Source organism: Papio anubis, chromosome 14 (genome assembly GCF_008728515.1).
Source record: "Papio anubis isolate 15944 chromosome 14, Panubis1.0, whole genome shotgun sequence".
Classification (NCBI taxonomy): domain Eukaryota; kingdom Metazoa; phylum Chordata; class Mammalia; order Primates; family Cercopithecidae; genus Papio; species Papio anubis.
Genome location: NC_044989.1, coordinates 3,366,389 through 3,393,712, shown reverse-complemented (window position 1 = coordinate 3,393,712; position 27,324 = coordinate 3,366,389). Strand labels below are relative to the sequence as shown.

General features: G+C 45.2%; 1 protein-coding gene across 2 annotated transcripts; it reads left to right on the top strand.

The window, feature by feature from the left end:
- The first annotated feature begins 514 nt into the window (after window positions 1-514).
- ADI1 (acireductone dioxygenase 1) lies at window positions 515-26,525 on the top strand. 2 transcript variants are annotated; one of them, XM_031654908.1, is made up of 4 exons: window positions 515-875; window positions 6,280-6,399; window positions 23,817-23,996; window positions 25,896-26,525. In XM_031654908.1, exons 1-4 carry the CDS (start codon window positions 756-758, stop codon window positions 26,013-26,015), a joined length of 540 nt encoding a protein of 179 aa, XP_031510768.1. In that variant the 5' UTR covers window positions 515-755; the 3' UTR covers window positions 26,016-26,525. The 2 variants fall into 2 exon arrangements, with proteins under 2 accessions (XP_031510768.1, XP_031510769.1); XM_031654909.1 differs by lacking the exons at window positions 515-875; window positions 6,280-6,399 and adding an exon at window positions 13,376-14,407.
- Window positions 26,526-27,324: the final 799 nt, after the last annotated feature.

Genomic DNA, 27,324 nt, shown 5'->3' with positions numbered 1-27,324 from the left:
TAAAGACACTGAGGGAATGGCTGAGATAATCGGATCTTTTTGAGTTGGTTGGTTTGAAAAGACATCTAGGATGGTCAAGCGGCTGGACTTTATTAGCTACACTGAAAAATTCAGAATGGGATAGGGGAAGCTTGTTTTTATTCAAAGACTAGCACATTACAGTGTATGGGTAAGGGAGAAACGATGAAAAGAGGAAAAAACATGAAGTTTAAAAAGTACGGGATAGCATTGCAGAATGCCGATACTGCAAAAGTCTGAAGAGCGGGGAGGTGGAGGACAATGTCTCACCCCGTACCTGGGATCCCAGCTGTCAAGTCTCAACTGTACCCATATGGGTTGCATGAGCTTAACAAAATCCTTATTATTATTTGCATTTGCTTTCCTTGCTCTAAACACGTTTAACGTCGTTTGCCTCACAAGATTGCTCTGAAGGTGCAGGGAGACGGCAACGGCATACACAAGGCACGTGCGATGCCTACGGTGAGCTTCACCCAGCCCCCGGCGCGTCTGGAGAACTGCTGACCCCGGGCCATGGGCCTCAGGCAGGTCCGAGGGTGCCCAGGGCAGGGCCGGGGTTTGAATGCCTTTGCCTCCGAAAAGCGGAGCCGTGGGGCCTGCCCCGCGCCGGTCCTGCCTCCGCCCCGCCGCCCAATCCCGGCTTCTCGGCGCGTCTACGTCTCCCTATAAAAGAAAGCGCGGCCGCCCGGCTCCCAGCGCGGCCCTACGGTTCGAACACAGTCTCCGCTCTGCGCGTCATGGTGCAGGCCTGGTACATGGACGACGCCCCGAGCGACCCGCGGCAACCCCACCGCCCCGACCCCGACCGCCCGGTGGGCCTGGAACAGCTCCGGCGGCTGGGGGTGCTCTACTGGAAGGTACGCGGCCCGAAAGCTCGCAGAGCGTGCGGGCGACGCCGACCCCGAGCAATGCGCACGGCCCAGCCTCCTCCGGGTGCCAGGTAGCGGCCCGGGAGCCGCGGTATGCTGCGCATGCTCAGCAGCGGGAAAGGGGGTCCGTGGCCGCTCCCGGTGCCTGGGGCGGGCTGCTCTCTCTCAGCAGTGCGGCTGGACGGTCAGGGCCTCCTGCGCGGCGCCTGCGTGTGCTGCGCATGCTCAGCAGCGGCATTGAGAGATTGGCGGTCGGCTCCCAGCGCCTAGGGTGTGCTGCGCATGCTCAACAGCGGAGTTTAAGGGGTCGACGGTCGGCTTCCGGCGCCTGGGGTGTGCTGCGCATGCTCAGCAGCGGGGCTAGTGGGGGTCGGCGGTGCGTTTCTGTGGCCTGGGGTGTGCTGCGCATGCTCAGCAGCAGAGTTGGCTAGTGAGGGGCTTCGCACCCGGGACTCGCTGCGCACGCGCAGCCCCGGGATTGGCAGCGGCCTGGAGGGTCGGCCGGATGGGCTGCGAGAGTTGCAGGTGTCTGGCTGCGAGCTCGTGGGATGCTTGGCCTTGTCCGACGCCCAGCGCCCGCCTGGCTGCCCCGGTTCAAAAGCCCAGGGGTTTCTCTTATATCGGAGGAAGGGGGACTCCGCATGGGAGTGTCCTGGGGGAGGGACCAGGCACCTCCGGCTCCAGGCGGGGCCCTGGGGCCCTGCTGCGGTCTGTCGAGGGTCCTGGGGGGTCGCTCTCGGTGGTGGGGTGGGGGCGTCTCCAGCAGGCGGTGGAGCTGGCTTGGGTACTGGCCAGGCCGGGTGTCAGCCCTGCCTCTGTAACGCTAGCTTTGCAAGGCGCTGCAAGGCTTTGCACAGGTGTCCCATTGCTTGCACAGCACCAGTCGTGATACGCTCACCTTTGTTTATTTGCAAGTGGTTTTGCGGTAACAAAGGTTTACTGCAGAGGAGAGGGCAAGAGGAGATCTCAGGGATAGGCTGAGGGGTCACTGGATCTAGTGTGCATTCTTGTGATTTAAATAAAACACACAGGATTACCCGGGACCATTGATTGATTTTACAATCAATTTGTACAGTTAACACAATTACCACACTTTTTCCCTTGGGAAAGGATTATAGAAAAGAATATTCTAGCATAATATATTTGGAGATCATCTTGTCGTATCCCAAATAACAAAAGAGGGAAGTGACAATTGGCATACCAGTGCCAAACAGGGTATGCGTGTTAATGTTTACATAGTATTTGCCCTTTCCTAGGAAAAGATGTAACACCTACCTTGCTGGAGGGTACTATCTTCAAAGCAATCAAGTGGTTTATAGTTTTCCATTAATGAGAGGAGAATACATTTTGGCGTATAATGTCTTATTTATCCACAATCCAAAGAACGAGAGGGTTCACATTAATACACCTGGGGAGTTTCATTGTGCATTTGAGGGTTTTAAGAACAAGAATGAGATTACAGGTTAACTTCTAAATGTATTCAAAGAATAAAAAAAGATTTCATAGGCATCTTTTAGATTATTACATGGGCTCAAACAGTTTTTTCTACTGTCTAGTTCTGCTGAGTCAAAGGGCTATCAAATCATGTTTACTCTGTGGTTTTAATGTCCTGTGTATTTTTTGTATTCTTTTTTTTTTTTTTTGAGACAGAGTTTCGCTTTTTTTGCCCATGCTGGAGTGCAGTGGCGTGATCTTGGCTCACAGCAACCTCCTTTTCCCGGTTTCAAGCCATTCTCATGTCTCAGCCTCCCGAGTAGCTGGGATTACAAGGCGCATGCCACCATGCCCGGCTAATTTTGTATCTTTAGTAGAGACAGGGTTTCTCCATGTTGGTCAGGCTGGTCTTGAACTCCTGACCTCAGGTGATCTGACGTCCTTGGCTTTCCGAAGTGCTGGGATTAGAGACGTGAGCCACCACAGCTGGCCTGTGTGCTTGCTTAATATCCATTCTGGATCAGCGATGTCGGAAGACAAAATTACAACAAATTTAGTTAAAGATCTAATTGACTTTTATTCTTGATTCGTGAATAGGGCAGCCTCCATTCTACAAAATAGAATAAGAGCTCCACAGGGTAATAGCACAACAGTGGGTTTTGTGTGGGGGCAACAAAGAAACATAACAATAGGGAAAACAGCTGATTGGTTAACATCAAGTTACGTTAGGTTACTTTTTTCTAAGAGTTAAAGCAAAAGCGACTTCCTTATTCTGATTCAGGAAGACAGGAATCTTCTGATCTCAGGAAAAGCTGGTCTGAGATTCACCTGCTTCTTTAAAGTTTTAGTTTGATCATGTGGCATATGGCATGAGTGGCTCCATTTTGGTTTGGTCTCCTCGTGGGGCCTAGTGCAGTGGCTTAGTCCAAAACAATGACCTCTGCTGGGCCAGACATGGTGGCTTCTGTCATCCCAGCACTTTGGGAGGCCGAGGCGGGCAGATTGCCTGAAGCTAGAAGTTTGAGACCTCATCTGTAGAAAAACCCAAAAAACAAAAAAACCACACACACACCCCATATAAACATTATATATATATAACATCTCCCATAATTTTTAACAGAGGTAACACAAATGGACATGTTTGTGTATCTGTTACTAATCTGTTATTCGTGACACAGAGTTCTAAAAAGCCTTTTCGCATACATACAATTGGAAGATTATTTTAGCTTGAATAAACTAAATCCCTTTAGAATAAACTAAATACCTGCTGCTATAACAAAATGACAAAAATAGCTTAAACTGGGCAATTTATAAACAACAGCAATTTATTTCTTACAGTTCTAGAGGCTGAGAAGTCCATGATTAAGGTGCCAGCAGATTCAGTGTCTGATGATGATCCTGTCCTCATAGATAGCCATTTCCTTGCTCTGTCCTCATGTGGTGGAGGGGGCAAACTGCTCCCTTACGTCTCTCCCTGTCTCTCTCTCTCTTTTTTCTTTTTCTTTTCTTTTTTCTTTTTTTTTTTGAGATGGAGCCTCACTTTGTCACCCAGGCTGGTGGCGCAATCTTGGCCCACTGCAACCTCTGCCTCCTGGGTTCAAGTGATTCTCCTGCCTCAGCCTCCCGAGTAGCTGGGATCACAGGCATGTACCACCATGCCTGGCTAATTTTTGTATTTTTAGTAGAGATGGGGTTTCACCATGTTGGACAGGCTGGTCTTGAACCCCTGACCTCAGGTGATCTGCCCGCCTTGGCCTCCCAAAGTGCTGGGATTATAGGTGTGAGCTGCAGCACCCAACTCCATCTCTCTTATAAGGCCACTAATCCTATAAATGAGGGCTTGACTTAATCACATCCTAAAGGTCCCACCCCTTAATACTGTCACATTTGTGTTAAGTTTCCACATAAGAATTTGGGGTGGACACATTCAGACCACAGCAAATAGTACTGTGCATATCATGCAGTGGATGTGCTAAGTTTTAGAGTCATCTTTGTAGAAAATAACATATCTATGACTAGTACTTTAATACATTCTGGAGTATTGGGGGAACCCGCCCCCAATATTTCAACATAGGTTCTATTTTCCATAAGTGTCAGCCAGCTGAGAAATAAAGAGAGACAGTATAAAGAGAGGAATTTTACAGCTGGGCCACCGAGGATGACATCACATATCGGTAGGACCATGATGCCCACCTGAGTCTCAGACCAGCAAGTTTTTATTATGGGTTTCAAAAGTGGAGGGGGTGTAAGAACAGGGAGTAGGTACAAATATCACATGCTTCAAAGGGCAAAAAGCAGAACTGCTAATAAGAGTTTAACAAAGATCACATGCTTCTGAGGGAACAGGACAAAGGGCAAAAGCAGAACTACTGATAAGGGTCCAACAAAGATCACAAGGCAAAGGGCAAAAACAGAACCACTGATAAGAGTCTATGTTCAGTGGTGCACGTATTGTCTTGATAAACATCTTAAATAACAGAAAACAGGGTTTGAGAGCAGAGAACCAGTGTGACCACAGATTTACCAGGGCAGAGTTTTTCCCCACCCTAGTAAGCCTGAGGGTACTGCAGGAGACCAGGGCATAGCTCAGTCCTTACCTCAACCGCATAAGACAGACATTCCCAGAGCGGCCATTTATAGACCTCCCCCCAGGAATGCATTCCTTCCCCAGGGTATTAATATTAATATTCCTTGCTAAGAAAAGGAATCTTCCTTACTTGCACATCCGTTTATAGGCTGTCTGCAAGGAGAAAAATATGGCTCTTTTTGCCCAACCCTGCAGGCAGTCAGACCTAATGATTGTCTTCTCTTGTTCCCTAAAAATCGCTGTTATTCTGTTCTTTTTCAAGATGCACTGATTTCATATTGTTCAAACACACATGTTTTACAGTTAATTTGTACAGTTAACACAATTATCATAGTGGTCCTGAGGTGACGTACATCCTCAGCTTATGAAGATCCAGAATTAGATTAAGAGATTAAAGACAGGCGTAAGAAATTATAAAAGTATTATTTGAGAACTGATAAATGTCCATGAAATCTTCACAATTTATGTTTCTCTGCCGCGGCTCAAGCTGGTCCCTCCATTTGGGGTCCCTGACTTTCCACAACACTGGAGTTTGTTGTTCAGTTAAGTAGTGATGATATAATGTGCAGTTTATTGCAAAACATAAAGTGTGCTAAATTCACTGCCAGTGGTTTTAAGAGTTCAGATTAATTCTGTCTGGAGCTTCGTCAGGGAAGTGCTTCGTAAGGAAGGAACAGTAAAATTGAACCTTAATAGGGATAGAATTGTAATAAATGAAAATGTTGAATGGGAATTTTAGGCACAGAAAACTGTCATGAGCAAGGCTGTGGGGATGTTAAATATCAAATATTTTTAAGATAGCCAATCATCCTATTTGGTTTAGAATGTAGAGTTCTTTAAAAAGTAGGAAACAAGGAACAGATAGAAGTAGAAAAGTCAGCTGGCGCCAGATGATAGAAGGTTAATTAACTCAGCCTAATTAACTTGAGTTTTATTTGCAAGCTGTGAGGGCATACAATGTTTTGGCTCCTGGAAACAAATTGACCAAAGAGATGGCATTGAGGATCAATGAGACTCAGGAGTGGGATGGTGGCAGAGAAACAGGGCACAGTGAGGGACCTGTGGATAGGTCAGACAGGCTTGAGTTGGTGAGACCATCATCTCAAAATGGGAAAAAGAATTCCCCGGGATGGACTGTTGCAGAGAAGGGAGGCAGAAATCAAACAGAAATCCGTTGTATGTATAGCTGGTGTATTGGAGAATGGAAAATCCATTAAATGGATAGAAGAGATGAAGAGAGTTAGTTGATGGTTGAAAAAATAACAAATGATAAATTTAGAGTATGAAATCATATTGGAGATCCAGAAAGAGAATGTTTCTACATCTCCTTGTTAATCTGAGCTCTTGTTTGTGGTGGGTTAACTCTTTTAGCTGGATGCTGACAAATATGAGAATGATCCAGAATTAGAAAAGATCCGAAGAGAGAGGAACTACTCCTGGATGGACATCATAACCATATGCAAAGATAAACTACCAAATTATGAAGAAAAGGTAAGGGAGCCCTGGATTACCTGGAAAAGCAGTATCATTATATTCGCTACTAATAAATGCAATATTTTCTTTCTTTTAATGTCTGTATGAGGCCATTCTTGCATTGCTATAAAGAAATACCTGAAACTGTGTAATTTATAAGAAAAGAGGTTTAATTGGCCCACAGTTCTGCAGGCTCTACAGGAAGCATCTGTTTCCTGGCACCACCACCTGCTTCTGGCGAGGCCTCAGGAAGCTTACAGTCATGGCAGAAGGCAAAGTGGGAGCAGACACCTCACATAACAGAAGTGGGAATGAAAGAGAGAGCAAGGTGCCGCACTGTTTTAAATGACCAGATCTCACAAGAAATTACTCACTGTAGCAAGGATAGCACCAAGAAGATAGTGCTAAGCCATTCATGAGAAATCCACCCTCATAATCCAGTCACCTCCCACCAGGTCCCACTTTCAATACTGGGGATTACATTTCAATATGAAATTTGGATGGAGACACAAATCCTAAACTGTATTATTCTGCCCCTGGCCCCTCCCAAATCTCATGCCCTTCTTGAATTTCAAAATACAATCATCTCTTCCCAGTAGTCTCCCAAAGTCTTAACTTGTTCTAGCGATAACTCAAAAGTCCCAAGTTCAAGTCCAAAGTCTCATCTGCTACTCATCCCCTTTTACCTGTGAGCCTGTAAAATCAAAACAACTTAGTTACCCCCAAGATACAAAGGGGGTAAAGGCATTAGGTAAATATTCTCATTCCAAAAGGGTGAAATTGGTCAAAAGAAAGGAGCTACAGGACCCATGAAAGTTCAAAATTCAGCAGGGCAGCCACTAAATCTTAAATCTCCAAAATAATACCCTTTGACTCCATGTCCCACATCTAGGGCACACTGGTGCAAGGAGTGGGCTCCCAAAGCCTTAGGCAGCTCTGCCCCTGTGGCTTTGCAGGGGCTTCTGAGGCTGCTGTCATGGGCTGGCTTTGAGTGTCTATAGCTTTTGCAGGTGCAGGGTGCAAGCTGCCAGTGTATCATTCTTGGGTCTGCAGGATAGTGGTTCTCTTCCCACAGCTCCTAGGCAGTGCCCCAGTGGGGACTTTGTGTAGGGGCTTGAACCCCACATTTCCCCTCTGCACTGTCCTAGTAGAGGTTCTGCATGAGGGCTTCTACCCTGCAACAGACTTCTGCCTAGACACCCAGGCTTTTCCATACAGTCTCTGAAATCTAGTTGGAGAATCCCAAGCCTCAACCCTTGCACTCTGCACTCACAGGCTTAATAACACATGCAAGCCACAAAGGCTTATGGCTTGTGCCCTCTGGAGCTGTGGCCCGAGCTGTACCTGGGCCCTTTTGATCTGAGGCTAGAACCGTAGCAGAACCCAAGCAGTTGGGATGCAGGGAGCAGTGTCCTGAGGCTCTGCAGGGCAAAGGGGCTCTGGGCCTGGCCCATGAAACCATTCTCTCCTTTTAGACCTCTTGCCCTGTGATGGGAGGGGCTGCCTGAAGGTCACTGAAATGCATTTGAGGTTTTTTCCCCCATTGCCTTGGCTATCTTTGAAGTTATGCAAATTTCTCTAGGAAGAGGTCTCTGAAATGCCTTTGAGGTTTTTTCCCCACTGTCTTGGCTATCAGCCCTTGGCTGCTTTGTAGTTATGTAAATTTCTCAAGGAAGTGGTTGCTCTACAAATCTGCTTGAAATCCTCTCTCAAAAACTTTTTATTTCTTTGCCATGTGGCCAAGTTGCAAATTTTCCAAACTTTTATGCTCTGCTTCCCTTTTAAATATAAGTTCCAGCTTCAGGTCATTCCTTTGCTCTCGCATCTGCGCACAGGCTGTTAGAAGCAGGCAGGAAACATCTTGAACACTTTGGTGCTTAAAAATTTCTTCTACCATATACCCTAGGTCATCACTCTCAAATTCAAACTTCCACAGATCCCTAGGGCATGAACAGAATGCAGACAAGTTCTTTGCTGAGGCAAACATGTATGATGTTTGCTCTAATTCCCGATAAATTCCTCATTTCCATCTGAGACCTCATTAGCCTGGACTTTATTGTGTGTATGACTATCAGCATTTTGGTCACAATCAAATAACCAGTCTCTAAAAAGTTCCAGACTTTCCCTCATCTTTTCTCTCTCCTTCTGAACCTTCTACACACTTCTAATCTCTGCTTGTTACTCAATTCCAAAGCTGCTTCCATATTTTCAGGTATCTTTATAGCAATGCCCCACTCCTTCTGCTTCTAGAGAGGCCTCAGGAAGCTAATAGTCATGGCAGAAGGCAAAGTGGGAGCAGGTATCTCACATAACAGGAGTGGGAACAAGAGAGAGAATGAGGTGCCACCCAGTTTTAAATAGCCAGATCTTGCAAGAAGTCACTCACTGTGGTGAAGCCAGCACCAAGGGAGTGGTGTAAACCATTCATGAGAAATCCATCGCCGTGGTCCAGTCACCTCCCACCAGGTCCCACCTCCAACATTGAGGATTACTATTTAACATGAGATTTGGGTGGGGACACATTGCCAAACTATATCAGTGTCTTAGTTTGAATTTCGTATCAGAGTAATGCAGATCTCATAAAATGAGCTGGGAAGTAGTCCCTCCTGTTCAGTTTTTTGGAAGAGTATATGTAGATAGTAGTATTCTTTCCTTATGTTCGGAGATTCACCAGTGAAGCCATCTTGGCTTGTAGTTTTCTTTGTGGGAAGGTTTTTAACTGTGAGTTCAATTTCTTTACTAGACAGTAGGGCTATTCAGGTAACCCATTTTTTCTTGAATGAGCATTATTTGTTTGTTTCTCTCAAAGCATTTGTCCATTTCATTTGAGTTGTCAGATTTATTGCCGTAAAATTATTTGGAATATTTTCTATTATCCTTTTAATATCTGTAGAGTATGTAGTGCTGTCTTCTCTCATTCCTGATACTGATAATTTGTGTCTTCTCTCTCTTTCGTGAGTCTGGATAGAGACTTATCAATTATATTGATCCTCTCAAAAAACTTTAGGTTTCCTTGATTTTTCTCTTTTTCTATTTTTAATTTCATTGGATTCTGCTCTGACCTTTATAATTTGTCTTCTTTTACATGTTTTAATTTGCTCCTTTTTCTAAGTTCCCTAGGTGGAAGCTGAAGTCACTGATTTGAGTTCTTTCTTCATCATTATTTTTATTATTATTTTAGAAACAGACATTATTAGTATTATTATTTTGCTCTGCCACCCAGGTTAAAGTGCAGTGGTGCAATCATAGCTCACTGCAGTCTCGAATGCCTGGGCTCCAGCAGTCCTCCCACTTCAGCCTCCTGAGTAGCTAGGACTACAGGTATGTGCCACCATGCCTGGCTAATATATATATGTATTTTTTTGAGACGGAGTTCTGCTCTTGTCACTCAGGCTGGAGTGCAATGGTGCGATCTCAGCTCTCTGCAACCTCCGCCTCCTGGGTTCAAGTGATTCTTCTGCCTCAGCCTCCCGAGTAGCTGGGATTACAGGCATGCGCCACCACGTCCAGCTAATTTTGTATTTTTAGTAGATATGGGGTTTCTCCATGTTGGTCAGGCTGGTCTCAAACTCCCGACCTCAGGTGATCTGCCCGTCTTGGCCTCCCAAAGTGCTGGGATTACAGGCATGAGCCACCGCACCTGGCCTGGCTAATTTTCTTAAAAAAAGTTTTTGTAGAGATGGAATCTCACCAGGTTGTTCAGGTTGGTCTTGAACTCCAGGTCTCAAGTGATCCTCCCACGTTGGCCTTGCAGAGCGTTGTTTTTCTTTCCTTAGTATGGGGGTTTAGTGTTGTAAATTTCCCCCAGAGTACTGTTTTAGTGGCATCACACAAATTTTGATAATTTTGGTATATTTTTTATTTTTATTTAATTTTAAATACATTCTAATTAATTTACTTTTCAATTTTATCTTTGACTTGTGGGGATGTTTTGTTTTGTTTTTAGATATTTGTTAGTTTCCAATTAATTGGGAATTTTTCTAGATTTTTTAATTTGTTTCTAATTTATTTCCGGTGTAGTCAGAGAATAAACTTTGTATAATTTGAGTCCTTGTAAATATATTGAGACTTGTTTTATGGTCCAGAATGTTATCTGTCTTGGTGAATGTTTCTTGTGAGCTTGAGAAGAATGGATATTCTATTGTTGTTGAATGAAGTAATCTATGAATGCCAATAAGAACAGTTGATTGATGGTATTATTCAGATCAACTATATCTTCACTGATTTTCTGCTTGTTGGATGTCAATTACTGTTAGTATTGAAATTTCCAACTATAATAGTGGATTTGTCTATCTTTCTTTGCAATTCTGTCAGTGTTAGCCTCACATATTTTGATGCTCAGCTGTTAGATACATATGTGATAAAAATTGTTATGTTCCCTTGGAAGATTGACCCTTTTATTATTACATAATGTCCCCCTTTATCTCTGATGATTTTGCTGCTTTTAAAATTCAGATAGCTGCCTCAGCTTCTTCCCCTCCCTCCCTCTCCTTCCTTCCTTCCTTCCTTCTTTCCCTCCACTCCCCTTCTCCTCCCTCTCTCCTCCCCTCCCCTCCCTTCCCTTCCCTTCCTTTTCCTTTCCTTTCCTCTCCTTTCCTTCTTGCCTTCTCTTTCCCTTCCTTCTTCCCTTCTTCCTTTTTTGACAAAGTATTTCTCTGTCACCCAGGCTGAAATGCAGTGGTGCCATCATGGCTCACTGCAGCCTCAACCTCTCAAGCTCAAGTGATCCTCCCATCTCAGCCTCCTAAGCAGCTGGGGCTACAGGTGCACACCACCACAACTGGCTAATTCATTTTCATTTTTCATAGAGGTGGGGTCTCCCTGTGTTGCCCAGGCTGGTTTTGAACTCCTGGGCTGAAGTGATCTTCTAGTCTTGGCCCCGCAAAGTGCTGGAATTACCGGCATGAAGCATTCTTTTGATTAGTGTTAATATGGTATATCTTTCTCCATTCCTTTACTTTTAACCTATTTGTGTCTTTATATTTAGAGAGGGCTTCTTGTAGATGACATGTATTATAGTTAGTTTTTAAAATCCATTTTGATAGTTTCTGTTAATGATATATTTAGATCATTCATGTTTAAATTGGTTATTAATACAGTTGAATTAATGTCTACCATATTTGGGACTGTTTTCTATTTGTCGTGCTTGTTCTTTATTATTTTATTTTTATTTATTTATTTATTTATTTATGTTTTGAGATAGAGTCTCGCTCTGTTGCCCAGGCTGGAGAGCAGTGGCGCAATCTTGGCTGACTGCAAGCTCTGCCTCCTGGGTTCATGCCATTCTCCTGCCTCAGCCTCCTGAGTATCTGGGACTACAGGCACCCACCACCACGCCCGACTAATTTGTTTGTATTTTTAGCACAGACGGGTTTTCACTGTGTTAGCCAGGATGGTCTCGATCTCCTGACCTCGTGATCCACCTGCCTCGGCCTCCCAAAGTGCTGGGATTACAGGCGTGAGCCACTGTGCCCGGCCTATTGTTGTTTTTAAATATTCCCCTCTTTTTCTGCCTTGTCTGGTTTTAATTGAACATTTTATATGATTCTGCTTTCTCTTCTCTTAGCTTATCATTAAAAAAAAACTTTAGTGGTTGCCTCAGAGTTTATAGTATACATTTACCCAATAACTGAGTATTCCCAATTCCTCCCTCCCATCTCTTACAACATAGCTGTTATTTATTTTATTCTCCATATCTCATAATCACCTAATACATTATTACTGACATTACTTTGAATAAAGTTATCTATTAGATCAATGAAGAACAAATAAATCAAAGATTGTGTTTCAGTTTTCTGCTTATTTCTACTCTCTCTTTCCACTTTACTTAGATCTGAGATTCAGACTTACATAATCTTCTTTTTCATTTGAAGAACTTCTGTGAACATTTATTTGCAAGATAGGTCAGTCTACTGGCGACAAATTCTTTTCTTTTTTGTTTGTCTGAGAAAGTCTTTATTTCTTCTTCACTTTTAAGAGATAATTCTCCTGGATACAGATTGCTGGGTTGGTAGTTTTTTTTTTCTTGCTTGCTTGTATAGTTTCTGAAGAACGGTCTGATGTAATTCTTTAGTTTTTTTCTTCTATAGGTTAGGTGCATTTTTTCCTTTGGCCTTTTTCAAGGTTTTCTGTCTTTTGCTTTCTGCAAGTTTAATATGATATGCCTAGGTACAGATATTTTCGCATTTATCCTGCTCGGTGTTCTCTCAGTTTTCTGGATCTGTGTGGTGTCTGTCATTAAGTTTGGAAAATTTGTGGACATTATTTCAAATATTTATTCACTTTTTTCTCTTTCTTCTACTTCTGTTATACCGTTTATACATTTGTTACAACTTTTATAATTGTTCCACAGTTCAGGGCTATTTTATTCTCCCCCAATCCCCGCTCCGCATTCTTTTTTGTCTTTGCACTTCAGTTTGGGAAGTTTCAGTGGACATGTCTTCAAGCTTGCTGATTCTTCCTTCAACTTAGTCCATTTACTAATGAACCCATCAAAGGTATTCTTTCTTTGTGTTAGAGTGATTTTGATCTCCAGCATTTTCTTTTGATTCTCTCTGAGCTTCCCTCTCTCTGCTTATATTACCCATCTGTTCTTGCATGTTGTCTACTTTTTCCATAGAGCCCTTTGTATTAGTCCGTTCTCATGCTGCTATAAACAACTGCCCAAGACTGGTAATTTATAAAGGAAAGAAGTTTAATTGACTCACAATTCTGCAGGGCTGGGGAGGAAACTTACAATCATGGCAGAAGGGGAAGCAAACACATCCTTCTTCACGTGGTGTCAGGAAGGAGAAGAATGTGAGCTGACTGAAGGGGGAAGCCCCTTCTAAAACCATCAGATCTCATGAGAACTTACTATCACGAGAATAGCATGGGGAAAGCCGCCCCCCATGATTCAATTACCTCCCACTGGTTCCTTCCAGCCACACGTGGGGATTATGGGAACTACAATTCAAGATGAGATTCTGGTGGGGACACAGCCACACCATATCACCCTTACTATATAGCCACAATTTTTAAAATTCTCTATCTGATAATTCCAAAATATGTGACACGTCCCAGTCACTCTCTGCTGCTTGCATTGTCTCTTCACACTATATTTTTTCTCGCCTTATATCATGCCTTGTTATTTTTGTTGACAGCCTGATATGCTGTAGCTGTTAAAAGGAGCTGAGGTGAAGAGGCCATTCATGTGAGGTGTTGTGTTATCTGGGTAGAAGTTTTGCTGTGTTGAATGTTTGCTGTAGCTGTAGATGCCAGAGGCTTTGGTTTCCTTGTCTTGTTTTGTCTCCCCTGGATGTCTTTGCTTTCCTAAAAACTCCTTTGTTAAAAGATTTATTTCTTGCAGCTTTGATTCACTTATTGTTCTGGAGCCCTGTTGATGTGAGGGTGAGGCATTGGGGAGGAGAAGTGTTCTATAATCTTAGGCTTATGATTAGGGGTCTTAGTCTTTTACTGGGCCTGAGTTTTTGGGCTGACCTTCAAAGTGTTTCTTAGCCTCTTCTTTGTTCCTTTGGGCTAGAGAGGGCTGGAGTTGGCCAGCTGCCCTTCTCCCACGACAGAGAAGGCTCCGGCAAAGTTGTTTCCCTTGGTTTTTGTTATGGACAGAGTTCTGGGTTTTTAAAAAAATGGTTCCTTTTTCCCTTTTATTGCCTGATACATAAAGGGATTTTTCTCGGATCTTTGTTGTGAGCACAAGGTGGGGGTTTCTGGATGTGCAAACCCATAAAAGTGCAGTGTCCCTGTCATACCAGGCGCCCAAGATCTCTCTCAAGCTAGTCCACACTCAGCCTGCAGCAGTTTGTTCAAATTGCCTTGGAAGTGTTCCTACCAGTTCATGGCTCCTGGGAAACTGATCTCAGCTGTGGTTCTGTGTATCCGCGTCTCTCTCCAGATTCAAGGTGGTAATCTATCCAGGGACTTCAGTTCTGTGTTGGATCTAAGAAGGGGAGTAAGACTTCCAAGTGCTTTACGTGTCCAACCAGAAACCAGAAGTTTCATCCTTGACCGACCTGCCAGCCTTCAGGTATTAGTGCACCTCTGCATGTCGGCACAGCTTGAGCTTCTGTTTCTCCACCTCATCTTGGTGCCATTGTTTCAGACAATTGACTTTTTTTTTTTTTTTTTGAGACAGAATCTCACTGTGTTGCCAGGCTGGTCTTGAACTCCTGAGCTCAAGCGATCTGCATGCCTCAGCCTCCCATAGTGCTGGGATTGCAGGCATGAGCCACTGTGCCCGGCCCAGTTTACTTTTACAAACCCCACAGTACAGTGTTTTTATTTTTGTTTAAATAGTAAGTTACCTTGTAAAGAGATTTGAATAAGAAGAAGAAAATCTTCTCTGATTACCCGTGTAGCTCTCATTCCAAGTGTTCCTCATTCTGTGGTGCGGGGGCCATGTTTCTGTCTGACATTCTTTCCTTACTGCCTGAAGGACTTCGTGTAACATTTCTTGTAGTGCACATCTGTTGTTAAGGATTCCTTCAGCTTCTGTGCGTCTGAATGCTTTCAGTTTAAAACAATTTTTTCAGCCGGGCGTGGTGGCTCACGCCTGTAATCCCAGCACTTTGGGAGGCCGAGGTGGGTGGATCACAAGGTCAGGAGATCGAGATCATCCTGGCCAACACGGTGAAACCCCATTTCTACTAAAAATTAAAAAAAAAATTAGCCGGGCGTGGTGCCGGGCGCCTGTAGTCCCAGCTACTCAGGAGGCTGAGGCAGGAGAATGGCGTGAACCTGGGAGGCGGAGCTTGTAGTGAGCTGAGATCGTGCCACTGCACTCCAGCCTGGGCGACAGAGCCAGATTTTGTCTCCAAAAAAAAAAAAAAAAATTTTTTTCAAAAAAATAAAAAATAAATAAATACTAAGTCCAGGTGCAGTGGTTCACGCCTGTAATCCCAGCACTTTGGGAGGCTGAGGCAGGTGGATCATGAGGTCAAGAGATCGAGACCATCCTGGCCAACATGGTAAAACTCTGTCTCTACTAAAAATACAAAAATTAGCTGGGTGTGGTGGTGTGGGTCTGTAGTCCCAGCTACTTGGGAGGCTGAGGCAGGAGAATTGTTTGAACCTGGGAGGTGGAGGTTGCAGTGAGCCGGGATCACGCCACTGCACTCCAGCCTGGTGACAGAGAGAGACTCTGTCCCAAAAAAATAAAAATAAAAATAAAGTTTTATTGGACTTTGTTTTTTAGGGCAGTGTTAACTTCACAGCAAAATTGAGAAGCAGATATAGAAGCTTCCCATACACACCCATCCCCCTGACCTGCACAGTCTTCCCCCTTATCAACCTCTCTCCCCAGAGCAGTACATTGTTTCAACTGATGAACCTGCACTGGCACATCAGTACCACCCAAAGTCTACAGTTCACATTAGGGTCCACTCTTGCTGTTGTACATTCTGTGGATTTGAACAAATGTATAATGACACATGTCCACCATTCTCAAGTCATACAGAGTAGTTTCTCTGCCCTGAAAACCCTCTGTGGTCCACCTCTCCATTCCTCCCCGCCTAGCCCCAGGGAACCACTCATCTTTTCACTGCCTCCATAGCTTTGCCTTTTCCAGAATATCCCATAGTTGGAATCATACAGTTGATAACCTTTTCACACTAGCTCCTTTCACATAATAAGATGCATCGAAGGTTCTCCCTTGTCTTTTTGTGGCTTGGTAGCTCATTTCTTTTTATTGCTGAGTAATATTCCACTGCCTGGATGTACCACAGTTTATTTATCCATTTACCTACTGAAGGACATCTTGCCTGCTTCCAAGTTTTGGCAATTAATGGATACAGCTGCTGTAAACATCCTCTTGCAGGTTTTTGTGTGGACATAAGTTTTCAGCTCCTTTTGGTAAATACCAAGGAACACAACTGCTGGATAGTGTGTTAGTCTGGGTTCTCTAGAGGGACAGAACTAACAGGACAGAGGTATATATATAAAAGGGAGTTTATTAAGTATTAACTCACACAATAACGGTCCGACAATAGGTCGTCTGTAAGCTGAGGAGCAGAGAGAGCCAGTCCGAGCCCCCAAACTGAAGAACTTGGAGTCTGATGTTCAAGGGCAGGAAGGATCCAGCACAGGAGAAAGATGTAGGCGGGGAGGCTAGGCCATTTTTCCGCCTGCTTTATGTTCTAGCTGTGTTGGCAGCTGGTTAGATGGTGCCCACCCAGATTAAGGGTGGGTCTGCCTTTCCCAACCCACTGACTCAAATGTTCATCTCCTTTGGCAACACCCTCACAGACACATCCAGGATCAATACTTTGCATCCTTCAATGCAATCAAGTTGACATTCAGTATTAACCATCACAGATCGTATGGTAAGAGTATGTTTAGTTTTATGTGAAATTGCCAAACCGTCTTCCAAGTTGACTGTCCCAGTTGTTCCTATCATCAGGGAGTGAGGATTCCTGCTGCTCCGTACCCTCCCAGCCTCTGGTGTGCTCAGTGTTCTGGATTCTGGCCATGCTTCTGGATGTACAGTGGTATCTTCTTGTTGTAATCTGCATTCCCCGATGACATATGACATGGAACATATTTTCATGTGCTTATTTGCCATCTGTACATCTTCTGTGGTGAGGTGTCTGTTAAGGTCTTTGGCCCATTTTTTAATCAGATTGTTTGTTTTCTTATGGTTGAACTTTAAGAGTTCTTTGTATATTTTGGATAACAGTCCTTTACCAGATATGTCTTTTGCAAATATATTCTCCTAGTCTGTGGCTTGTCTTCATTCTCCTGATAGCAGAACAGAAAATCTAGTTTCCATGAAGTCCAACTTATCAGTTCTTTCTTTTTTTTTTTTTTTGAGACAGAGTCTCGCTCTGTCGCCCAGGCTGGAGTGCAGTGGGGTGATCTTGGCTCACTGCAAGCTCCACCTCCTGAGTTCACGCCATTCTCCTGCCTCAGCCTCCCGAGTAGCTGGGACTACAGGCGCCCATCACCACAACCGGCTAATTTTTTTTGTATTTTAGTAGAGATGGGGTTTCACCGTGTTAGCCAGGATGGTCTTGATCTCCTGACCTTGTGATCCGCCTGTCTCGGCCTCCCAAAGTGCTGGGATTACAGGCGTGAGCCACCACACCTGGCCCAGTTCTTTCTTCTATGGGTTGTGCCTTTGGTGCCATATCCAAAAAGTTATTGCCAAACCTAAGGTTGTCTAGATTTTCTCCTATCTTAGAAGTTGTCTTAGAAGTTTTATAGTCTTGTATTTTATTTCTGTATTTATTTTTGAGGCAGTGTCTCACTCTGTTGCCCAGGCTGGAGTGCAGTGGTGCAATCTCTGCTCACTGCAGCCTCTGCCTCTCGGGTTCAAGCGATTCTCCTGCCTCAGCCTCCTGAGTAGCTAGGACTACAGGTGCGTGCCACCATGCCTGGCTAATTTTTGTATTTTTAGTAGAGACAGGGTTTCACCATGTTGGTCAGGATGGTCTTGAATTCCTGACTTCAAGTGATTGGCCTACCTTGGCTTCCCAGAGAGCTGGGATTACAGGCGTGAGCCACCGTGCCCGGCTGAGTCTTGCATTTTATGTTTAGGTCTGTAATCATTAAAAACCTTTTTTAAGAGACTTTTTTAAATGAGTCAGTGATCATTGTTCATTGCTGCTTTAAACTCCTGAGCTCAAGTGACCCTCACAACTCAGCTTCCTATGTAGCTGGGACTACAGGCATGCACCACCATGCCTGGCTTTTTTTTTTTCTCTCTCTCTCTTTTTTTTAATTTGCAAAGATGAGATCTCTCTGTGTTGCCCAGGCTGGTCTCAAACTCCTGGCTTCAAGCGATCCTCTCTCCTCAGTGGCCCAAAGCACTGGGATTACAGGTGTGAGCCACTGCACCTGGCCCGTGATCATATTATCTTAATTTTTGTTAAGGGTGTAAGGTCTATGTCTAGAGTAATTTTTTTGCATGTGGATTTACCATTGTTTCAGTACCATTTGTTGAAAAGATTATTATTTTTTTCATTGTATTGCCTTTGGTCCTTTGTCAAAGGTCAGTTGATCTATTTTTCTATTATTTCACCAGTGTTGCAGTCTTGATTTCTATAGCATGATAGTAAGTCTTGAAGTCAGGTAGTGTTGGTTCTTCAACTGTGTTCCTCTTCAATATTGTGCTGGGTATTCCGGGTCTTGTGCCTCTGCAGATAAACTTCACCATCAGTTTGCTGATCTGTGCAAAACAGCTAGAACTTTGAATTGGATTGTACTGAACCTATAGATTAAGTTGGGAAAAATGGACATCTTAGCACTACTGAGTCTTCCTATTCATGAACATGGAATATCTCTCCATTTATTTAGTTTTTGATTTGTTTCATCAGAGTTTTGTAGTTTTCTTGTAGATCTCATGCATGTTTTGTTAGATTCATACCTAAGCATTTCTTTTTTGGGGGTGCAAATGTATATGGTTTTGTGTTTTTAATTTCAAATATCACCTGCTGTTTCTGGTGTATAGGAAAGTGATTAACTTTTGTGTATTAACCCTGTATCCTGTAAATTTGCCATAATTGCTTGTTAGTTCCGGGAGCTTTTTGTTGTTGATTCTTTTGGATTTCCTGCCTAGACAGTGATATCATCTGCGAGCAAAGGGAGTTTTATTTCTTCCTTTCTAATCAGTATGCCTTATATTTCTTCATATTGCGTTAGTTAGGACAGTCTCAGTCTTGTAGTCAGCCTGTGCCTCTGGGCAATGAACTTCACCAGTGTTTCTCAGACTCCTTCCTTTAAGTGGGACATGATGGCTGATAGCGGCTGGACTTGGGGTTTCCCTTCCTCTCCTGTCTTAGTCAGCTCAGACTTCCGTAACCAGATACCATAAACTGGGTGGCTTAAAACAAACATTTATTTCTCACAGTCTGCAGGCAGGGACGCCCGAGGTCAGGACACCGGCAGCTTTGGTGTCTTGTGAGAGCTGCTTCCTGGTTTATAGATGACGGTGTTTTTGCTGTGTTCTCACGTGGTGGGTAGAAGAAACAAGCTCTGTTGGGAGTTTTATGAGGACACTAATCCCATTCATGAGGGCTCCACCCTCATCACCTTATCTAATCCTAATTACCTCCCAGAGACACCACCTGCCAATACCACCACATTAGAGGGTAGGGTTTCAGCCCATGGACCCCCGGGAGAGGGGTAATTGTATTCAGTCCATAACACGGAATTCTGGAGGCGCTGGAGTTGCGTGTTTCCCTTCACCCGGGTCAGGCTCTCATGAAAGCCCAGCAGGCAGGGATCTCGCTGGCTGAGGTCTCCTGACTTCAGGCCTTCATAAGAACAGATTTCACATGTCTCCTGATAGACTTCAGAACGGCCCCCTTTCCCTCCTTCTGCCAGAAGCACAGGGAACTTTCTCTGATACTCACTTTTGGGACCTGGTAGAGCTTTTGCAAGTAAAATTTACAAAAGTGTGAGGCCCCTGATGACTGGGTCTGGAGTTTTTTTTAGCTCTCCGACTTGTCCACACTGAGCCCCCAGCTGGTCAAGTACAGTTTGGGTTTCTCGACCCCAGCCCTGGTTCCCATCGGGGTTTCTGCTCTGGTTAGGTGTGGATCTTTCTGTCTACCTTCTCTCCAGTGTGAGGGGTGGTGGTTTGCTCTGTGACTTCACTTCTCTTACAGATTTAAAAAGAGTTGGTTTTTCAGTTTGTTCTGCTTTCACTTGGTAGGATGGAGTGGTAACTTCTAAGCTCCTTAGAAACATACGCAGGTGAACTGACAATATCAGATAGAACTAAGAGCAGAAGAGCTTAAGAATGTGGAAATTGTTCAAAAATAGATCTGTCGTGTGATTCGAGTCCTTTTGCTCTATGTCAGATGATTCTTGCTGGCCAGAGTCCAGATATTGTCTTTATTGCTCACTGAGTGCTCTACGATTCACGAGATTCTGGTGGATATAAATGGCGTGACTCTGATGCGGAAGTTTAGATGAGCCGGCCTCTTCTCAGCCACGTTTGATCTCACAAAGTAGAGGCTGGCCGGCTGCTGATGTTGTAAGTTACATTAGCTTCACCATCGCCGTCTTCTGGAATTACTTCTCTCCTGGTGTAAAACCCTCCTGCTGATGCAGGCTTATCCTTTGTTTTTCTAAAATAACCTTATTTGCTGACGATCTTGTGATTGCCACTGGTTTCCTCAGTGTTAGACAGGTTGTGTGTTTGTATGTAGTGGGAATCCTACACAGTGGGCGGTGGCGTTGTGAGTAAGCGTGTCCGAGGGTCCCTCACTGCTGATGACAGTGTGACCTGGGTGAAGCCGGCGTCCGTCAGGTTTCTCCGTGGGGAAGTTCCTTTTCTTTTCCTCTGTAACCGGTAAGATACGTGTGGAGAGTTACTTTTAGACCATGAATATCCCATTTCCCCTCACACTTTCACCCAACGTTTTTAGTAAGTCTTGATGCTTCCTGCCTTTGTGGGCTGTGAGTGTCATGGCCGTGCAATGGCACTCACCCGGGGGTTGGTTTTCACCGTCAGGAAGCGTGTCCCCTTCTTCCCTGTTCACTCGCTGTCCACTGGGGCTCGAGGCCTTCTTGTTTCACTTGTTGGTCTAGGGTCTGTTCTTGCTGGAATTTATTTTGATCTTCACGTTGTTCCAGACCTCAGGCTTGGCAAGCAGGAGCCTCGTTAGCTGGCGTCTGTCCCCTGACGCATCCCCAGCCCATTACTTTCTGGACCCACAGCGTGTCCAGGCCCACCTCCTGCTTTTCCCAACCTCGTGCGGGGTCAGCTGCTCTTCCTGGCACCTAGCCCTGGGGTTTAGAAACTCGGCTGAGAGTCACTGCTCAGGTGCTTTCAGTGGGCGGGATTAGAGTGTGTGTGTGTGAATACACGCATGTGAGAGTGTGTGTATGTGTGCATATGTGTGTGAATGCACCCAAGTGTGTATATGTACATGCACGTGTGCATGTGTGTGAATGCACACGTGAGAGTGCATGTGTGTGCATGTGTGAATGCATGTGCATATGTGTGTGTGCATGTGAGTGTGTGAATGCACACATGTGAGTGTACGTGTGTGCGAGTGTGTAGCTGTGTGTGGAATGCACGTGTGTACATGTGTGTGTGTGTGCGAATGCACACATGTGAGTGTACATGTGTGTGGATGTGTGAATGCAGTGTGTGTACATGTATGTGCATATGAATGTGAATGCACATATATGTGTACGTGTGTGTAGGTGTGTGTGAATACTAGCATGTGAGTGTGTGAGCGTGTGCATGTGTGACAGTGCACGTGTGAGTGTGCGTGTGTCCGTGTGTGTGTATATCAAATAGTTCAAACAGACAACTCTAATTCCAGTGAAATCCACAGGGCTTTCCTTTGCCTTCCTCATCAGTATTTGTGTCTTTCCTCTCACTGTGAGAAGCCCGGCTCCCAGTCATACCAATCTTTTTCCCATCCTCTCAATCCCACAGCACACACACCAGCGTCAGCATGGCTGCCCCCAGACTGTGACGAACAGCAGGCCTACTGAGTGCAACCTAAGCTTGGGTTGTGGTTTTTCTATCTTAGCCTGAGGATGTAGTCAAAATAATATGTTCAAGATTTATTTCTGTTTGTCGCCGTGTGTGGTGGCTCATGCCTGTAATCCTAGCACTTCGGGAGGCTGAGGTGGGCAGATCACCCAAGGTCGGGAGTTCGAGGCCAGCCTGACCAACATGGAGAAACCCCATCTCTACTAAAAACATAAAATTAGGCGGGTGTGGTGACGCATGCCTGTGACCCCAGCTACTCGGGAGGCTGAGGCAGAGAATTGCTTGAACCTGGGAGGCAGAGGTTGCAGTGAGCCAAGATTGTGCCATTGCACTCCAGCTTGGGCAACAAGAGTGAAATTCCATTTCAAAAAGAAAAAAAAAGTTATTTCCGTTTCTCTTTTCTTTCTGTGTGGCTATGAATAGATTGATTTCAAATTTAAGGTTTTCCTTCTAATACTGTTTTCATTTTATTTATGATTTTGTAAAGCATAACAAAGTAGGCTGGGTGCAGTGGCTCATGCCTATAATCCCAGTGCTTTGGGAGGCCAAGGCAGGAGGATCACTTGAGGCCGGGAGTTTGAGACTAGCCTGGGCAACACAGTAAGACCCTGTCTCTAGAAATTTTTTTTTTTTTTTAATTAGCCAGGTGTGGTAGTGCACACCTGTAGTCCTGGCTACCTGGAAGGCTGAGGCAGGAGGATCTCTTGAGCCCCAGAGTTTGAGGCTGTGGTCAGTTATGATTGTGCCCCTGCACTCCAGCCTGAGCGACAGAGTGAGACCCTGTCTTTTATATGTGTGTATGTATATATATAAAATGTATATGTGTGTATATATTTTATATGTGATATATATATGGAAGCTTTAAAACACACAACACACACATACACACACACACACACACACATATATATGGAGCTTTAAAACCCCCCGAGTGGGAGATGTGGAGATATGAACAATGCAAGCAGAGTCAGATTATAAGGGCACAGTCTTGGTGAAGGGGGTATGGATATTTACAGTCAAATACTCTCCATGTTTTTGCATACTTGAATATTTTTATTATAAAATGTTAGGAAGAAAACACCTTCAGAAAGACACAAAAGTCAGACCAGGTGTGGTGGCTTCTGCCTGGAATCCCAGCACTGTGGGAGGCCGAGGCGGGTGAATGACCTGAGGTTAGGAGTTCGAGACCAGCCTGGCCAACATGGTGAAACCCCATCTCTACTAAAAATACAAAAATTAGCTGGGCATGGTGGCAGGCGCCTGTAATCCCAGCTACTTGGGAGGCAGGAGAATCACTTGAACTGAGGAGGTGGAGGTTGCAGTGAACTGAGATTGCACCACTGCACTGCAGCCTGGGTGACAGAGCAAGACTCCATCTAAAAAAAAAAAAAAAGAGACAAAAGTCAAATGTGAAGAAATAGAAGGTGCTTGTGGGGTCTGTGCCTGCTTCCCTGCAATGTCCACTGGCTTCTCACTCACCCTGTGTGTTGTGATTTCATGACTGCTGTGTCCAGCACACTGGGTGGGTGTGAGCCTGGGGCCAGGGTGTCTTTGGGGCAGTCTCGCTGTGTGAGGTTGGGCCAGTGACAGCCTCTCTGTGCCACCATTCCCGCATCTGTAAAATGGGGCTGACAGAGCAGCCACCTCGTGGGGCCGTGCGTGTTGGGTGAGTTGGCCCGTGTGAAGCCTCGTGGGGCCGTGCGTGTTGGGTGAGTTGGCCCGTGTGAAGTGTTCAGAACCTTTGCTGCAGGTCTGTTCACTTTCAGTTACTGCCCATTTGTTGACAGGTTTCATAAAATATTCTAGCTCTGGCCCTTATACTGTTAGGAAAATAATTCTTAGCAAGTGTAGTTTTCATTTTTATGGAGAGAAATCCCATTCACCTGAGTTCTGACCCACCAGAGGCTCAGGCTGCTGAGTGGGCAGGTGCGAGCTTGCGTGACAGGTCTCTGGTAGACTCACAGGAATGTTCGTGCTGCACTAGATTAAGATGTTTTACGAGGAGCATTTGCACTTGGACGATGAGATCCGCTACATCCTGGACGGCAGCGGGTACTTCGACGTGAGGGACAAGGAGGACAAGTGGATCCGGATCTTCATGGAGAAGGGAGACATGATAACGCTCCCCGCAGGGATCTATCACCGCTTCACTGTGGACGAAAAGGTGGGAGCGCTGTGCTTTGTCCCCAAGCCTGGCCTGTGTGGTGGCCCTGACTGCGGCATCCCTGCCGCTGAACTGCACGGCCTCCGCAGACTCTGAGTGTGGTCTCCGGGCTCGGGACTCCTCGACCTGTGCTTCAAGGAGAGTCTCTGTGGAGCTGCAGGCGGTGTCCGAGGCGACTGCTGTCCTGTGGCAGCCTCCGGGGCCCCTGCCTGCGATCCTGGTGGATCCTGCGATCCTGGTGCGTTTCATACCCAGGTGGGGGCAGGTACAGGTGGGGCACACCCACGAGCCTGGCCCTGCCCCAGCCCCTGCTTGGTGCTGAGGCATCTGCAGGGTTGTCACGTTGCCACACTGTCACTTTTAAAAACATTTCAGTTTTGGAATTGAACAGTAACGCAGTCCAGTCAGGATTGGCAATAAACGTAAATAAGGTAGTTTTGGGGTTCACTGGAGGTGACTGGGGCTAACGCTGAGATTTAAGTGTAATTTTTGAATAAATAGTAAATGCACATGGTTTAAAATTTAGAAATAAGAGAGGGGACCCGATGAAAGGTATCCCTCTGACCCCTGTTCCCAGCCCCCCACTTTCTCTCCTGAAAGGAACCAGTATTCCATTTAAAAAATTATTTTTAGGGTGACTTTATGTATATCCAAGCGCATGTCAGTCAGGATTCTTTTCTTTTTTCCTTTGAGACAGAGTCTCACTTTGTCGCCCAGGCTGGAGTGCAGTGGCTGGATCTCGGCTCACTGCAGCCTCTGCCTCCCAAGCTCAAGTGATTCTCCCGCCTCAGCCTCCCGAGTAGCTGGGATTACAGGGGCCCACCACCACGCCCAGCTAATTTTTGTATTTTTAGTAGAGACGGGGTTTCACCATGTTGGTCAGGCTGGTCTCGAACTCCTGACCTCAAGTGATCCACCCGCCTTGGCCTCCCAAAGTGCTGGGATTACAGGCGTGAGCCACTGCGCCCGGCCTGGTCAGGATTCCTTTTTTTTTTTGACGGGGTTTCACCGTGTTAGCCAGGATGGTCTCGATCTCCTGACCTCGTGATCCGCCCGTCTCGGCCTCCCAAAGTGCTGGGATTACAGGCTTGAGCCACCGCGCCCGGCCCAGGATTCTTACTATCCCCCTTTTCAAACAGGAGGCAGCAGACTCTGCCTGTGGTTCTACGTTTTACTTTTTTCTACATGATGTTCACTGGGGACGTTTCATATCAGTATCTCCCAGCCTGTAGCCCTGATTACAGCTGCACTGTACTCTGGCGCTGGACATACTCTACTGCATTTAACCATTAAGTTATTTCAGCGAGTCCTTGACCCCCAATAATGAGGACATACATTGTTCCCAATTTTTTGCTCTTGTGAACAGTGCTGTAATAAATATCCTGACATGCTTGTCATTTTGCACTTATGTGTTTTTCTGTAGGGTAAATTCCTAAAAGTGAAAACTGAATTAAAAGGCACATGCGTTTTTAGTTTGGACAGAGGTCTCTGAATTGTCCTTTCCTGCCCACCAGCAACACGTGGGCCCTGATGCTAGTTCTTAAGAAAACTGTAGCCAAATGAGGTGGAGAGGAGGTGAAGGGTACATGGGGCTGGAGCTGGTGCTTTTCCTAACTGTGCGTCTCTATAGAGAGTGCGGAGGTGCGGAGTTCAACACCGAGCCTTGGCTCCAGATGCTCTTACCTGGTGCGTGAGGACAGGCAGTGCCAGCTGCACCACCTGATACAAACTTTCCATCCGAGAATAAAATGTGGCCTAAATTGTTAAAGACACAGAATAAAAATAGCAAGGGAAGTGTTTATAGCAATTAATGTTAATAAGTTGATATGTTAATAAATAAAAGTAAGTAGAAGGCCGGCTGGTTTAATGAGATGCTGGGCGTGTTTGTCTGTTTTCCAGAACTACGCGAAGGCCATGCGGCTGTTTGTGGGAGAACCGGTGTGGACAGCGTACAACCGGCCTGCTGACCATTTCGAAGCCCGCGGGCAGTACATGAAATTTCTGGCACAGACAGCCTAGCAGTGCTGCCTGGGAACTAACATGTGCCTCGTGAAGGTCCCCAGTATGATGACTGAGCAGAAAATCCACCATTTTCTCTTTGCTTTTAGAGGATAGACTTGAGGCTAGGTTATCTCTCCTTTGTAAGATTATTTGACCAGAATCTTTTGTAATGAAAGGATCTAGAAAGCAACTTGGAAGTGTAAAGAGTCACCTTCATTTTCTGTAACTCAATCAAGACTAGTGGGTCCGTGGCCCTGTGTGTGTTCATGCATTCAGTTCAGACCCAAATGAAAGTTTCATCTCCCGAAATGCAGCTCCATAGATGCTCGTCTGGACGTGATACCGTACCTACCGTGTAAGAAGGTGCAATCATAGATAACAGCTAGCCAGATAGAAGACGCTTTTTTCTCCCAAAATTATGCCTTGGGGTGGGGAGTGGTATGGGGGAAGAGCTCGCACCTTAAGGGGCACACACTGAGTTGCTTATGCCACTTCCTTGTTCAAAATAAAGTGAATGCCTTAATCTTATGCTCATGGCTTGGAGTTACCTTATATTCAGGTATGTATGATATTTTGCCTAGTTTGTTACAATCGCCCCATTTAGATTCTTTATGTAATTATTCTTTTTTTTTTTTTTTTTTTGAGACGGAGTCTCGCTCTGTCGCCCGGGCTGGAGTGCAGTGGCCGGATCTCACCTCACTGCAAGCTCCGCCTCCCGGGTTCACGCCATTCTCCGGCCTCAGCCTCCCGAGTAGCTGGGACTACAGACGCCCGCCACCTCGCCCGGCTAGTTTTTTGTATTTCTTAATAGAGACGGGGTTTCACCATGTTAGCCAGGATGGTCTCGATCTGCTGACCTCGTGATCCGCCCGTCTCGGCCTCCCAAAGTGCTGGGATTACAGGCTTGAGCCACCGCGCCCGGCCTGTAATTATTCTTATATATCAATAATTTATATATGAGCTGTGTTAGTATTTTTTCATTGTGAGATCTCTGGATTCTTTCACAATCAAGCTGTTGGATTTTAACAAGAGTATTAGTACATAAATCTTCTCAACAATTCTGAGATAGGATTATGCCTAGTTTGTTACATCATAGGAAAACCCAAGTTAACTTCATGTTTCGGAAGGGCAGGTCATTTTTAAAGTATTTCCTTTTTTAACTGGATGAAAACCCTTCATGTCAGGATTAAGTTTTTAATCACCTCCACATTGGACAGAGGAAACTCAAGCCTTAAATGTTTAAGTAAACTCTGTCTCAATTTTAGGATTAAAGTGTCCACAGGTGGTGTGATGATAACATACATACCCCAGGGCTTGCTTCTGTCGA

Bases quoted from the DNA above. Each gene is read 5' to 3' on its own strand.
- ADI1 (XM_031654908.1), top strand. From the start codon at position 756: ATGGTGCAGGCCTGGTACATGGACGACGCCCCGAGCGACCCGCGGCAA. The intron at 876-6,279 runs GTACGCGGCCCG...TAACTCTTTTAG, and splicing joins TGGGGGTGCTCTACTGGAAG to CTGGATGCTGACAAATATGA. The intron at 23,997-25,895 runs GTGGGAGCGCTG...TCTGTTTTCCAG, and splicing joins GCTTCACTGTGGACGAAAAG to AACTACGCGAAGGCCATGCG.